The following is a 14,427-nucleotide window of genomic DNA, read 5'->3' on the forward strand; positions in this document are numbered from 1 at the left end:
GGGAGGTGTCTGGATGGTACTGTGGGCCTGGTGTCTGCACGCCCCCTGTGAGCCAGCCAGTGAGAGCCAGGTAGACAGGAAGGCTGTGGTGGGGTTTCTGAGCCCCAGGGGATGCTCTCTGGAGGCCCAGGCAGGGCTGGGCGGGGAGATCAAGTCTGGGCAGGGGATGGATCATAGCGCCTCTTGTGTATGAGTGTCATCCAGAGGGAGCCTACAGGAAGGCTCTGGAAGCAACATCCTAAAGAAATGCAAGCTCCAAGCCAGGGTGGACAACATGGAGCCCAGGTTCCAGGACAAAGGGGCCCGGCAAAGTCCCAGCAGGATGGGGCTCAAGAGTGGGCCTCGCGTGAGAGCCTCTGGCGGGGAGTGGGGGCCTGCTGATGCCGAGCTTCCTGTGCTGTGGGAGGAGGCCACAGGGCAATGAGCCTGGGAACAGCCGCCCAGGCAGGATGGGCACTGGGGTGGACGTGAGGAGGGCCACAGGGAGGACAGAGGGTGAGTGGGAGGGGCCTGGAAAGCAGGCCTGGGATGTGCAGCCCAGGACAGAGGGAGGTGGGAAGGGCAAGCACGCCTTCAAGGAGAGAGGGCAGACTCCTGGGGCCTGTTTGCCCAGGAGGCTGGGGGAGGGCTTGGAGGCTCAACACACACACAGCAGACAGGACCCCCGGGGGCTTCCAGACCAGGTGTCTTACAAAAAGCAGGTGCCCCAGAGGTTCACAGTGACTTCTGACACCAGCCACTCAGGCGCAGACTTCCCAGTCACCTGCCTAGACTTCCCAGTCACCAACTGTCCTCACTTCAGATGCCAGACCCAAGCTTGGGGGTTCCCAGACCACCCACGTCTGAACATCCGGGTCCACCACCCTTGGGTTTGTTAACATGCTAGAATAATTCACCGATCTCAGGAAAGTGCTCTACTTGAAATTATGGTTTCATTATAGCAAAAAGGATGGAAATCAAAATGAGTCCAAAGAAGAGATACATCCAGTGGGGTTAGGAAGGTGTGAAGCTTCTAGTGTTCTCTCCCAGAGAGTAAGGCACCCCCACAGCAGTGGAACTCCATGCCCAGAGTGCCACCTGCTAGGGATGCCACCCAAGCCATTGGGGCTTCCTTTTATAGGGCTGATGGATCTGATCATTGGCTGACTCAGTCTCCAGTCTCTGTCCTCCCCAATAGCATGAGGCTCAAAGCCCCAACCCTCCATCACAGGCATACTCTTTTTAGAATTAGCCAGTCCCTACCCTGAGTTCTCTTTTTGCATACACTAGTCTGATACTTTGGATACTAAAGACACTGTCATGATTCAAGAAGTCCCAGGGGTGTGTGTAATCCTAGCTACTTAGGAAGCTAAGGTAGGAGGACTGCAGTTGGAGACCAGCCTCAGAAATTTAACAAGATGCTGTTTCAAAATTTAAAAATTCATAAAAGGGCTGGGGATGTACTACAGTGGTAGAGTGCCCCTGGGGTCATTCCCCAGCAACACACATGCGCACACATGTGCACACAAGAAAAGAAAGGAGAGAAATCCTAAGGACTTAGAGGCTACTTCCTGTTATGGTCTGGATGTGAGGTGTCCCCCAAAAGCTCACGTGTGAGACAATGCAAGAAGGTTGGAGGAGAATTGATTGGACTATAATCATCAGCCTTAAACTAATCAATCTATCCCTGATGGGATTAACTGAGTGGTGACTGAAGGCAGGCGGGTGTGGCTGGCGGAGGTGGTTATTGGGGGCATGGCTATGGGGTAGGTATTTTGTATCTGGAGAGTGGAGTCTCTCTGCTCTCTGATCACCGTGTGAGCTGCTTCCCTCTGCCACACTCTCCCACCAGGATGTTCTGCCTCCCCTGGATCCCCAAGGAACAGAAGTGGCCTTCTATGGACTGAGACCTCTGAAAACCTGAGCCCCCAAGTAATTTTCTCCTCGCCTACAGTTGTGGTGGTGGGTGTTTTAGTCACAACAGAGAAAAAGCTGAGTAAAACACCTCCCAAGGTCCAGGGACCAAGCCCAGTCAAGTTCTTTCCTAAACAACTATACAACTCTTTATTGTTTTACAATGTACATCATACATATATGTATGTTAAACATAAAAACACTTAAAATGTTTGTTAAATGCCTCGGTGAATGAGAGAAGGAGGGCCTGAGTAAAAGGAATAAATGAGAGTATAGTTTGGGGGGTCTAATGTGTTGCCCCTTTTGTACCCACTTAAATTAGGATTTATTTGGAGAAAAATATTAGAACCACAAAAATAATAGTGAATGGTTTGGCTTTATAGTGAGTCCCTCACCTTTCCAGTGGTTTCTGAGTTGGAAATGTCATGTCTTGAGAGAAGCCTCAGAATCTTGGCTTCCTGGTGTCAGCAAAATAGGCCCAGGGCTTCCGTGGTGCCATCAGTTGGGCTCCCCATCAGTCTCCCAGAAGAAATGGTCTGTTCTATCACCTTCCTCTCCCCTGCTGCTTCCCTGAGAACAGATAAGCAAATGATAGTGAAGAGTAAAACCAACAGCTCTCTCTACTCAAGCAGAGCTGCCTGATTAGCTGCAGATGTGGGAAGCTGGGCCAAGAAAAGATTCAAATGAACCAACAGACAGCGAAGCCAAGTGAGCCCTGGGGTTTCTGGCTAGCTCTGTTGGCAAGGCCCACAGCTCTCAGATCGGGAGCCCGCAGCAGGTACCTGTGTGGCCTGAGGCCTATTCTCAAGGCTAGTGGGAGGGAACGGTGATCTCAAGGTGGTGGTGACCTCAGGGCTCTGGTCAGTGGAGGCGGGGTGGGTGGACTCACTTGGTGGGAGAGGCCAGACACAGCCGGCCCTCACGACAATGAGCGGGTCCTACCTGCAATGCAGAGACTCTTTCCTTCATTGCCCCTTTCTTTCTTCCTCTTGGTTTTGCATGGCCTGGTCTCAGTGTCATCAAAGCGACAGGCTTCTATCAGGAAAAGAAAACAACTCCAACTCTGACACTTATTATAAGAACTATTGGCATGAATCACGTCCTGTGAGTCAGGGGCTGTCTCTCATTTGTCTACCAACATCGCGATCACAACCCCATTTTACAAATAGTGGGGAGTCTGAGTAGTTTGCCCTAAGCTGTGAGGCTGGGGGCAGATTTGGATCTGAGCATAGTGCAAACTGCGGCTCCTCCCAGGGCCCCCAGGGCCTTGAAATCCTTCCTTGAAATCCTAACTTTTGGAAGGTCCTGCACATATGCTGTTTTAAATACTTTCTGGGCATCTCTCCACATTGTTGGAATTCCTGCATCACCACAGTGTCTAATAGCCTAGTGCTGTGTCACACTGGTGGCCTCTCTGCCTAACGCAAGCCTCCTAAGTCGCTTCTCATTTTTCTCTAATAGAAGAGGCTGCTGCATTGTTTCAATTGGGAGCTGTGGTTCGTGGCTCGGTTGGTTTTCATCAGAGCAGATGGAGCCCCTGGCTGAGGGGAGGCCGGGCCTTCTCAGGCTTGCCGCTGGTGTCCGGGTGTTCCAGGGGCTGCCTGCCCGCCAGCCTGCTCCATCCCCCGGAGGCCGCAGCTTATTAGGGCCAGGCAGCCTGCATTTTGCTTCAGAATTTTCTCATTTCATTGTTTCTCTGGGGAAAAAAATGCCACTTTTTCTGGCCTAACAAGGGAAGGCCCTCAGGCCTATCAAGGCTTGGTGGGGTAAGGCAGTGGTCACTGCAGTCAGAGCTGGAGACAGCTGACCCAGCAAGGTGGGAGGTGGGGAAAACCTGGAGGTGTACACCTGTGATCCCAGTGACTTGGGACCTTCGGTGGGAAGATAGTGACCTTGAGGCCAGCCAGAGCAACTTAGCAAGACTCTAGTCTTAAATCAAAAAATGAAAAAGGGCTGAGAATGTAGCTCAGTGGTAAAGCACCCCCGGGCTCGACCCCCAGTGCTGAAGCAAGCTCACAAACACACCTGGAGGGAGGTGCTAGAGAGGGACTGCGCACAGATGCAACCAGGGCCGCCTGCTGACCAGGGGAGCCAGACCTAGGAGCACCCACTAGGGCCGGCACCCTGCTGGGGACTTCACCCACCCCATCCTTCTAGCGGCTCCATCTTGAAGCTTGGGGTCTTATTCTTGTTTACAAATGAGTTATTCCAGAATCTGCTCAAAACCACCACCTGAACTTGTGATGGATCTGATGCCTTTTGAAAGCCACCATGGACTCCAGGTGGCCTGTCCAGCCAGGAGCAGCCTGTCTGGTGATGAAAACACCTGGCTTCTCTTCCTGTGGACCAGAGGACACGCAGAAGGAGTGGGGCAGGGGGACACCACCTGCATGCTAATGATGGATCAGGGCGATATAGTGACCCTCATGGCCAGGATTCATCCCAGTGAGGGACACAAAGCAAAACCAGCAGAGGGGAAGACACAGGGGCCGGCACAGGCCTGCAGGAGCCCTCTCTAGTAGGGGAGCACTGCGTCCCCAGCAGGGAGTCACTGCAGCTCCTGCAAGCATCGGCTACCAGGAGGCTCCAGAGTTTGTATCGGGCTGGTCACATGGACCGCCTCTGCTCAGCAGGTAAGAACTCCCCAGCTCCCAGAGGGAAGCAGGTACAGACTTCAGGGAACAGCACTGGCCACACTGCCTGCAGACTAGGCACCGCGAGCCACGCGTGACAACCCTCCTGTGTCCTAGTCCCCGACCCTAGTCCAGGGCCAGCCTTGCCAGCCGGCCTTTCTGCGGAGAGCAGTCTCAGGACAGCTGTGAGAACTGCTGTCTGCATGGAAGACTTGGTGTGGGGAGCCAGATGACATTAGGTGGCACTGCCAGGATTGTGTGGTTTGGTGGCCAGAACTTTTGTAAGGACTTTGGCATCGTTCTCCTCAGGGAGCAGTGGGGTCACCAGTGCAGATCGTCTTTACAAACCCCGTGGGCTCCAGGGTGTGACGTGCTCTGCTCTGCAGCACGGGGGTGCCCAGGCCACCCACCATCTGTGCTATTTATGTGTGTTTTTATGGCACCCCTGGAAGGCGTGACATCTCTTTGTGAATCAGTCAGGAATTTCAATACCTTGAGATAGGCGGCCCGGCGATTTCCCTCCCATGGTCTGGTGATTTCCACGGTCATTTGGAAGATGGAATCACACAGTTCAGTTTCTTACCAGAAGCCCGGCCCCAGCATTCTCAGGCTGGGAGATACTGGTAGATTACTCACAGATTATTGGACCCGAGAAGTAAATGTGCCTCGACCTTCAGTTTACAACTACAGAGATAATGACAGGGACACCCCCATTTCTATCTTCTATTGCACATGGACCCAGAGCTCTGCATTATATTTCCTCTCACAAAGACCCTCACAAGAGTCCCTTTGGGAGGGGCAGTGACCTCACAAACAAGGGTCCTGAAGGACAGAGAGGTTAAGTAACTAGCTCAGTCCCCCAGCAGAAAAGGGGCAGGGACAAGCGTGGAATAAAGCCATTCCAGGTTCCCAACCATTGAGACACTGCCCAAAGAGGAGAAGCACCTTGAGGAAGGTCGCTGAAGGTCAGAGACGGACACAGGGAAACAAGCAAGTCTTAAACCCAGGACTCTTCCTTCAGCCTCTTTTTCTTGTATCAAGTGGCCTCTTTTCCTTTTCCTTGTGGCGTGGGCTCTGGTTAGTTCTCGTCCTATATAAACACTCCTTGATGAATTCATAAGAAATCTCCACCAGCCTCATGATCTCGCACCAAGTGCTGCAGCCTCCTCACCAGCCCGGCCTCATCTACTCTAAACTCTAAAATGGCCTTCACACCACACCTGCGATGAACACTCTGGAACAAATTAGAGCATTGATCCCATGCTCCCTGGCGCCCGCAGGGGTAAGTGTGGGTTCCTCGGCGGGCAGACGGAGCCAGGATACCCAGCCCCTGCCTCCTTCTCCAGCCTTCCCTGATGCCGAGCCACCCTTCAACCCCACTGGCCACTTAAGCTCCTCTAGTCGGCTCATGCTCTCCAGCTTCTGCTACTTGAGGATCCTGGGCCCTCTGCCTGAAAGGTCCAGCCTGAGCCGCCCCACCGGCCCTCACTGCTCACCCCATCTGGTTCCATGGCTGGGTTCCATGGCCTCTCCTGGCTTCCTGCCGTCAGAGCAGTCCCACTGTGTTGAGTTTATACACGTACACAGCTGTTGTTCCCACTAGATCCTGAGCTCCTTGAAGGCAGGGGGACTGGGACTTGTGTCTAGAAGACAGGATGCACCCTCATGGGAAGGAGGCAGATACGTAGAGACAGACATAAGAATGGGCCTCTTGGTTTCTTTATCATTCATCTATTGAAGGGCATCTAGGTTAGTTCCTCAGTTTGGCTGTTGTGAATTGAGCTGCTATAAACCTTGATGTGGCTGCGTTACTATAGTATACTCTTTTTAAGTCCTTTGGGTATAGACCGAGGAGTGGGATAGCTGAGTCAAATGGTGGTTTCATTACATGTTTTCAGAGGAATCTCCACACTGCTTTCCAGCTTGGTTGCACCAATTTGCAGTCCCAGCAGCAATGTATGAGTGTGCCTTTTCCCCATGTCCTTGTGAACACTTATTGTTGTTTGTATTCTTGATAATTGCCATTCTGACTGGAGTGAGATGAAACCTTAGAGTAGTTTTGATTTGCATTTCTCTGTGGTATATAAACACAATGAAATATCACTCAGCAATAAAAAAGAATAACATTATGGCATTTGCAGATAAACAGGTGGAGAATATCATGCTAAGTGAAGTAAGCCAATCCACAAAAACCAAAGGCTGAACGTTTTCTCTGATAAGTGGATGCTAATCCATAGTGGGGTGGAGAGCATGGGATGAGTGGAGGAACTTTGAATGGGGCAGGGCAGGGGGGTAGGAAAGATGGTGGAATGAGACGGACATCATTACCCTTGGTACATGTGTGATTGCATGAATGGTGTGACCCTACTTTGGGTAAAACCAGAGAAGTCAAAAGTTGGGCTCCATTTGTGTATAATGAATCGTAGAACATTCTGCTGTCATGTATAACTGATTAGAACAAATAATTTTTTTTTTAAAAAAAGAATGGCCTCTCCGAGGAGGCCTGATGGAAAAGTAAAACATGGAATCTGGAAGGAGATGGCCTACAGCGAGCGGGCCTAGAGGTGGCTGTCACAGTGGTGTGGAGACTCTTATTGCAGAGTGCTTTCCTCGAGTGAAATCTGACAAATTCTCCCAAAACATACAAGGAAAACTCTAGGTATGGGCCCATATCTCCAGGCCTTTCCATCCTCAATGAAGGAGTTGGCTTCAATCTTCCTCCTCCTTTTTCCTGCCAGGACCTTGCACGAGCTAGGCAAACAGTCCACTGCTGAGCTGCATCCTCAGCCCTTTTTAATTTTATTTTGAGACAGGGTCTTCTAAGTTTCCCAGGCTGGCCTTGAACTTGTGATCCTCCTGCCTTCATCTCCTGAGTAGCTGGAATTACAGGTGTGAAACGCCATGTCTGGTTCATTCCCTCCTTCTAGAAGCCTCGTATCACAGTGCAATGACCATGTGCTGGGCTTTGGCATTGGGTTGACTGTGTTCAGGAAAACCAGCTGCTGTAACAGATAAGCCTGAGCTTCAGTGGCTTAACACAAGAAAAGTTATTTTCTCATTTGCGTCACTATCTGAAACAGTGAGTTGGGGCACCCCTTCCGGGAAGCCTTTTGGGGCCTCAGGCCTGTCAATGGAGTGGTTCTCCTCTAGGGCTTTGGAGCCCTCTGCTGGCTCCTTCCAGAATGGCCAGCTGACAAGGAAGGAATGAGCCTGGACAGCATCCCACTCCTAGTGCCTGGGTAGGGTGACACACATCACCTCTGCCCACTCTGGGTGAGTTGTCCTGTGGCAAACCTAGATGCAAGGCAATGGGCAGTGTGGCTGACCGTGTGACCAGAGAGGGGAGAGCGCAGGCGCGGAGAGGCCTAGCAGGCTTTACCATTCCAATGGATTCCCCGTGGCTGAGGCTGCTTCTCAGCTCAGGTCTCCGCTCCTTATAGAGCCTCTCAGTATGGCTGCAGGGTGAAGGGCAGTGAGGCGTGCAGGTGCCTGCCACGTGCCTAGCAGCCCACCAGCCCCATGCCTCCCCTTCCATCCCATCCCTACCCTTCTCCTCCTGTCCAGTCTTTGTATTTTGCAGGCTAAGAGTTAGGATAAAGCAGTGGCTAAGACTGGGTCTGGAGTCCACCTGCCTGGACTTGAGCCCTGACCTGCTACACCACACACCAACAGTGTGAGCCTGGGAAAGACTTTACATCTCTCTCTCCCATTCCTCCCCCTGCCCAGAAGAGAGCTACAAAGATGGCGCCCTCTCACAGGGTCTTGGAGGGGGAAATGGGTTGGTTGATGGGTGAATAGCACTCAGCATGTTGAAATATGATGAATGGGGCACCTGGTTTTTATTATTATTATTATTATTATTATTATTATTATTATTATTATTATTATTACCTATCTATTCATTGTGCTACAGCCCAGCCTGCTTTTATTTATTTTTATGATTTTATTTTATATGAGCATTACTGACACAGTGGAAACTCAGTTTAAAACACAAACACGAACGTAAGCATCTGCTCCATACCACTACCAGTCGTGTGTTCACAGATATTTGTGTCATGAATCTTAATAATGGTTTGAGCAATTAATTAGCAGAACAGTCCCTATCACCTGGGTCCCTCACACCCACCACCTGTCATCAGGGCATTGCAAGCTTTTCAGCTGGAAGACAAACATTTAATCACCAAAGGCAGCACTTGAAAACAGCTTTCAGGGAACTTTCAAGAAACGTGTGCAGGGGGCACAGGCTGTGCTGCAAGTCTTCCAGCTTTCTGTGGAAGCTTCTGCTCTGTGCTTTCCCAAAACCAAAGCACAAAACTCTGAAGACCCCTGAGGCAACACCTGGCAGGGAGTGATCTGAAAGTCCTCCTTTTCCCAGAAGACGTCCAGTGCAGCACTGCACAGAAGAAAAGAGGTGATTTCCCGCAAAACGACATCTTTTAATTTCCTCACTTTAATTCCAGGAGACTGGCCAGTGCTGTAAGCATGGCAGTCAGAGGCTCTGTGGAGCCTGTCTTGGCCAGACTCCTTGCAGGAGAGCTGTGATCAATGGGCGCAGCACTGCAGTAGGGACCAAGGTCACCCCCAGGAATGACCTTTGATACATGTGAAGGACAGTCAGGTGGCAGGCGGGTTGCCTGTGAATTCTATATGCCAAGGATGGGATAACTGGGTCATGATGGTTCCATTCCAAGTTTTCTGAGAAATCTCCATACTGCTTTCCAGATTGGTTGCATCAATTTGCAGTCCCAACAGCAATCTACGAGTGTGCCTTTCCCCCACATCCTCTCCAACACTTAATGTTGCTTGTATTCTTAATAACTGCCATTCTGACTGGAGTGAGATGAAATCTTAGAGTAATTTTGATTTGCATTTCTCTAATTGCTAGAGATATGAATATTTTTTTCATACATTCCTTGATTGATTGTATTTCTTCCTCTGTGAAGTGTCTGATCAATTCCTTTGCCCAATTATTTATTGGGTTATTTGGTTTTGGAGGATTTAGTTTTTTGAGTTCTTTATATATCCAGGAGATTAATGCTATATGTGAGGTGCGTGTGGTAAAGATTCTCTCCCATTCTGTAGGCTCTCTCTTCACATTCTTGATAGTTTACTGTGAATAAGCTTTGTAGTTTGATTCCATCCCATTTATTGATTCTTGATTTTATTTCTTGTGCTTTAGGAGTCTTGTTAAGGAAGTCAGTTCCTAGGCCACCGTGGTGAAGATTTGGGCCTACTTTTTCTTCTATTAGGAGCAGGGTCTCTATTCTAGTGCCTAAGTCTGATCCACTTTGAGTTGAGTTTTGTGCAGGATAAGAGATGGGGTTTAATTTCATTTTGTTACACATGGATTTCCAGTTTTCCCAGAACCATTTGTTGAAGAGGCTATCTTTTCTCCAATGTATGTTTTTGTCTAATATGAGATAACTGTGTTTCTGTGGGTTTGTCCTGTGTCCTCTGTTCTGTACCATTGGTCTATGTGTCTGTTGGTGCCAATACCATGCCATTTTTGTTACTGTAGCTCTGCAGGTCTGGTATTGTGATGCCTAGTGCTTCACTTTTCTTGCAAAGTTTTGCTTTGGCTATTCTGGGTCTCTTATTTTTCCAAATGAATATCATGATTGCTTTTTCTAACTCTATGAAGAATGTCATTGGGATTTTAATAGGAATTGCATTAAATTAGATTTGATTTTGACTCTCAGGTTTAATATTTACTGAGCAAGTCACTTAGTCTCTCTGAGCCTCAGTTTCTCTGTCTACAAAATGTGGTAGACTTAGGATCCGTTCCCTATCTTTGTTAGAAGAGTCCAGTGCTCACACAGCATTTAGCAAAGTGCTCAACGTGAAGGAATTGCTCTTCAAAATCTCTTTTGTGTGTGTGCCGGCTGGCTTCAAGCACAGGATGGAACAGAAGGAAATAACATGGCTTATTGTTCATTTCCAGTATATCAAGGCCTTTTACAATGAATCATGGGAAAGAAGGCATGGACATCCAATAGACCCGGATACTCTGACTCTGCTCTGGTCTGTGACCGTGTCCATATTCGCCATCGGTGGATTGGTGGGGACACTAATAGCGAAGAAGATCGGAAAGTTTCTTGGGAGGTCAGTAAAGGACTGTCTGTGTTGGGGGGATGCTTCACAATGATCTTAATACATCCGCACCACGGTCAGATCTCAGCAGACACAGAATTCCACTCCGACAGTTCAACTGGAGAGATGTGAAGGGGTAAGAGGAGGAAATAGGGCACAAGGGCCCAGGGGAAACTGGAGCCGGGGATGACTGGGCGGACAGCAGGGCTAAGTTGTGGAGGTGCTGGGCTGTGGCAGAGCCATAGAGCCCGAGTGAGGGGGAGCAGAAAGAAACGCCTTGACCTTGCTCCCCGCCTTCCTTGAGCCATCAGAGGGCCAGCTCCCAGGATGCAGAGTCAGGAGGAAGGGAGGGTGGATCTGGATGTGGGGGCAGATGGAGAGCAGCCCACAGGGAGCCTTAGTGGTTGTTCTACAAAAGCACATAGAGATCTGTTTTAAAGTGAATCTTCCATTGTCTTCTGTTATGTTTATTTAATCACTCTCTAGTTGATAAGCATTTCGGGCTATTTTGAATCATTTGCATTATAAATAAGGCTGCAGTGAGTATCAAAAGCTCCCTGTGGACATTTCCCACCCAGACCCTCTCCAGTTAGATCCGCTTTACCTTGTGAGCTCACTCCTCACTTCCATTTGACATGAGGCATCTCTCAGAGAAGGTTAGTTCAGTAAACACCCCAAATCCATGCTTTCTCTGTATCATTGCCACTAGCAACAGCCTTCTGGGAACTACTGAGGTGTGCCTGGAAGCAGAGAGTCTCTTGAATGTTCATGTCTGACCTTGAATCTTGTGTCTTCTACTTACTCGCTGGGGGTCTTGGTCAACTCATTTATTTGAACTTCATTTTTTTCATCTGTAAAAAGGGAATGATAGTCGCCACCTTGGGAATGTCATGAGTGCTAGGGAAAATGAACACAGAGAGAAAGTCATTAGTAGCAGCTTAATAAACAGAAGCGCTGTTATTTACCATCTCCTTCACTGTCACTGTGACATCCTTCATAGTAGGTGCTCAACAAAGCTCCATACTGCATTGACTTGAATTGCAGAGGAGGTTCATCATACCCCCAGGACATCCCCCAGACCCAGGGATGCAGAGATGGTGCTGAAAGGGTCCTACCTCTTCATACATTCTGCCTCACATACATCCCACCAAGGAGCAAGTTAGAGCAATGAGGAGGCTTCGGGGATGACTTGGTGGTCATGAAGGTCTGTGGGACCCAGTAAGTGCTGACATTTTCCTCATCCCCAAGGTCACTTCCAGAGCAGTAACTAACGGGGGCTCAGTACCAGGAAGGACAACTGTTACCTAACAGAGTGCCATTTTCTGAGGTCCTTCAGTGCTCCAGGTACACATGTACCCTCAGAGAAGTGAGGGCATCTGCCCAAGGCTAGCTGGCTCTCACATGGCTGAGGTCACACTGGGACTAAGCACAGTGTCCTTAGCATCCTGATCTTTCCCCTAGGGGAAGGAGTTCTAAATTAAAATCCCGTTGGCAGTGGTATTTCTTCCTTTCTTTCTTTCTGTACCTAGGATTGAACCCAGGGGTGCTCAATCACTGAGTTACAACCCCAGCCCTTTATTTAAAAATATATTATTTCGATACAGGGGGTCTCTAAGTTGCTGAGGCTGGCTTTGAACTTGAAATCCTCCTTTCTCAGCCTCCTGAGCCTCTGGGATTACAGGCGTGCGCCACCACACCCAAACTTGGCAATGGTATTGTAAAGTCCATGTGGTGGGGCAATTGATCAGTGCCTGACCAGCATCCAGACTCGCGCCCATGGTCAGAGGCTCTCGGGTGCTGTCACTAAGCCTGAGGTTCTTTCATGAAGCCCTCGGCCCAAAGCTAGACCCTGTTCACAGCCCTCCTGTCTATCTTAGTTAGATGGAGTCACCTGCCGCCCCAGGCTCCGTGGACTGTGATGCTGTGTTAGATTTTTGCCACTGTGACCAAACTTAGAGGAAAAGTTCACCTTGGATCATGGTTTCAGAGGTTCAGTCCATGGTAGGCTGGTTCCATCACTCTGGGCCCGAGGTGAGGTAGAGCATCGTGGCGGAAGGGTGTGGGTGAAGGAGCAGCACTCTGTTCACGGTGGCTGGAAAGCACTTTTCTGGCCAAACCACAAAGTTTTAATATCCTTTAGCTCTTCTTTATGCTCTTGATTCTCATAACAAACCTGGATAAAAGTTGCCAGTAATATCCATGCCAGTGACTGAATGCTGTGCTGCCTTGACATTTCTTCCACCAGATTACCTCCTCCGTCAGTTCTAAATCCAGCCTTTCACAAAGCTTCAGGACATGGATGAAATGCAGCCAAGTGCTTTGCCACAATATAACACCAGTGGCCTCTAGTCTGACTCCCAATGAAGTCTTCCCTCTGAAACTTCAGGGGCACAGTCTGCACTTCTGTCTGCATTCTGATCTGAGTTCCCACCAGATTTTCCCATTCAGTTCTGATTACAGCATTGTAAAGTTTATAACCTGCATCTCCAAACTCTTCAAAATTCCTCCGGCAAACCATTTCCAAAGTCTTCTGAGCTACAGAGTCAGGTCAGACCCAGCAACAACCCCACTTCTCAGTACCAATTCCTATTTTAGTTAGGTTTTTTTGTGACTGTGACCAAAATACCTGACAGGAGCACCTTCAAGGAGGAGAGGTCTTTCTGGGGCTCACAGTTTCAGAGGTCTCCGTCCACAGATGGCCAACCCCATTGCTTTAGGCCCAAGATAAGGCAGCACATCAGGGGGATGGGCCCAGCAGAAGAAAACTTCCCAACTCATGGTGGGGTCAGGAAACAGAGGGGATGGGGGAGGGGGGAGAGAGAGACAAGAGGGGAGGAGAGGAGAGGGGAGGAGAGGGGAGGGAGGGGAGAGAAAGGAAAAGGGACACAGGGAAGAGGTACACTTCCAGCACATGTCCCCAGTGACCCACCTCTTCTAGCCACACCCCCCCTTCCTACAGTTACCACTCAGTCAATCCATTCCAACTAAGATGGACCCATTAGGTTCTAGCTCTCATAATCTAATAGTTTACCTTTGAAAATTCCTGCATTAAGAGGATCTTTGTGGGACACCTCAATCCAAACCATAATACACCGTTTTGGCATTTGGCCTTTGTACTCAGGAAAGACACAGTTGTGGCTGAGGGCTGATGCTTGAGCAGAGTTGTCCAAGACCCTGAGTGATTGGTGATGCAAGTCACCACCATCCTGTGCAGCGCTACAGTGAGTAATAGAGATACAGGAAAAGGCAGCTGGCTGGCTCTTAATTTTTAAATCTGTAAAGTACAGATAAGCAAATCCAGTGTTGGGAGGATTTCCTGAGGGAACAGCCATGGTGGGCGTATGAGAGCAAATTTACAGGGTATCTCATGTCATTCGAGAGCTTTTTGAATGCCTGTGGCAGGAATGCAAATCAAGTTGGTTTAAGCCTGAAAGGGAATTAATTGGCTCAGATAACTGAAACATAATTTGGTTGAATCCAGTTATGGTTTTATGTGATATCATAAAATAATCAAATCTATCTCTTTCCCCCATGTTCCAGCTGTCGTCCTCCAGGTTGGCTTTATCCCCAGGTCCTTACTCCCATAGAGGGTCACAGAGGCCCAGCATGGAGAAACTGCCCCTTCCAATAGTTACAGTGAAGGTCCCAGGGAGAATGTCCTGAGTTAAGGTGCATGTCTTCAGGGTTCTCAATCAGGGGACAATGCACACCATGCGGGGACTTTGACAATGTCTGGAGACTTTTTTGTTTGTCACAACTGGGTGCTGCTGGCCTCTAGGAGAGGCCAGGGAGGCTGTGAAACACCCTTCAG

At 49.3% G+C, this 14,427-nt stretch overlaps 1 protein-coding gene across 6 annotated transcripts in view; it reads left to right on the forward strand.

Moving 5' to 3' along the window:
- The window catches only part of Slc2a9 (solute carrier family 2 member 9), a 146,713-nt gene that overhangs the window by 32,862 nt on the left and 99,424 nt on the right, over positions 1–14,427 (forward strand). For all 6 annotated transcript variants that reach the window (XM_046423531.2, XM_058572412.1, XM_046423530.2 and 3 more), the window contains one exon: positions 10,468–10,628. In XM_046423531.2, the coding sequence (XP_046279487.1) occupies positions 10,468–10,628 (161 nt within the window). The remainder of the gene's footprint in view (positions 1–10,467; positions 10,629–14,427) is intronic.

The sequence above is a fragment of the Marmota monax genome, unplaced genomic scaffold (genome assembly GCF_021218885.2).
Source record: "Marmota monax isolate L192 unplaced genomic scaffold, Marmota_monax_Labrador192_F-V1.1 WCK01_AAM20220418_F8-fsc00009, whole genome shotgun sequence".
Classification (NCBI taxonomy): Eukaryota; Metazoa; Chordata; class Mammalia; order Rodentia; family Sciuridae; genus Marmota; species Marmota monax.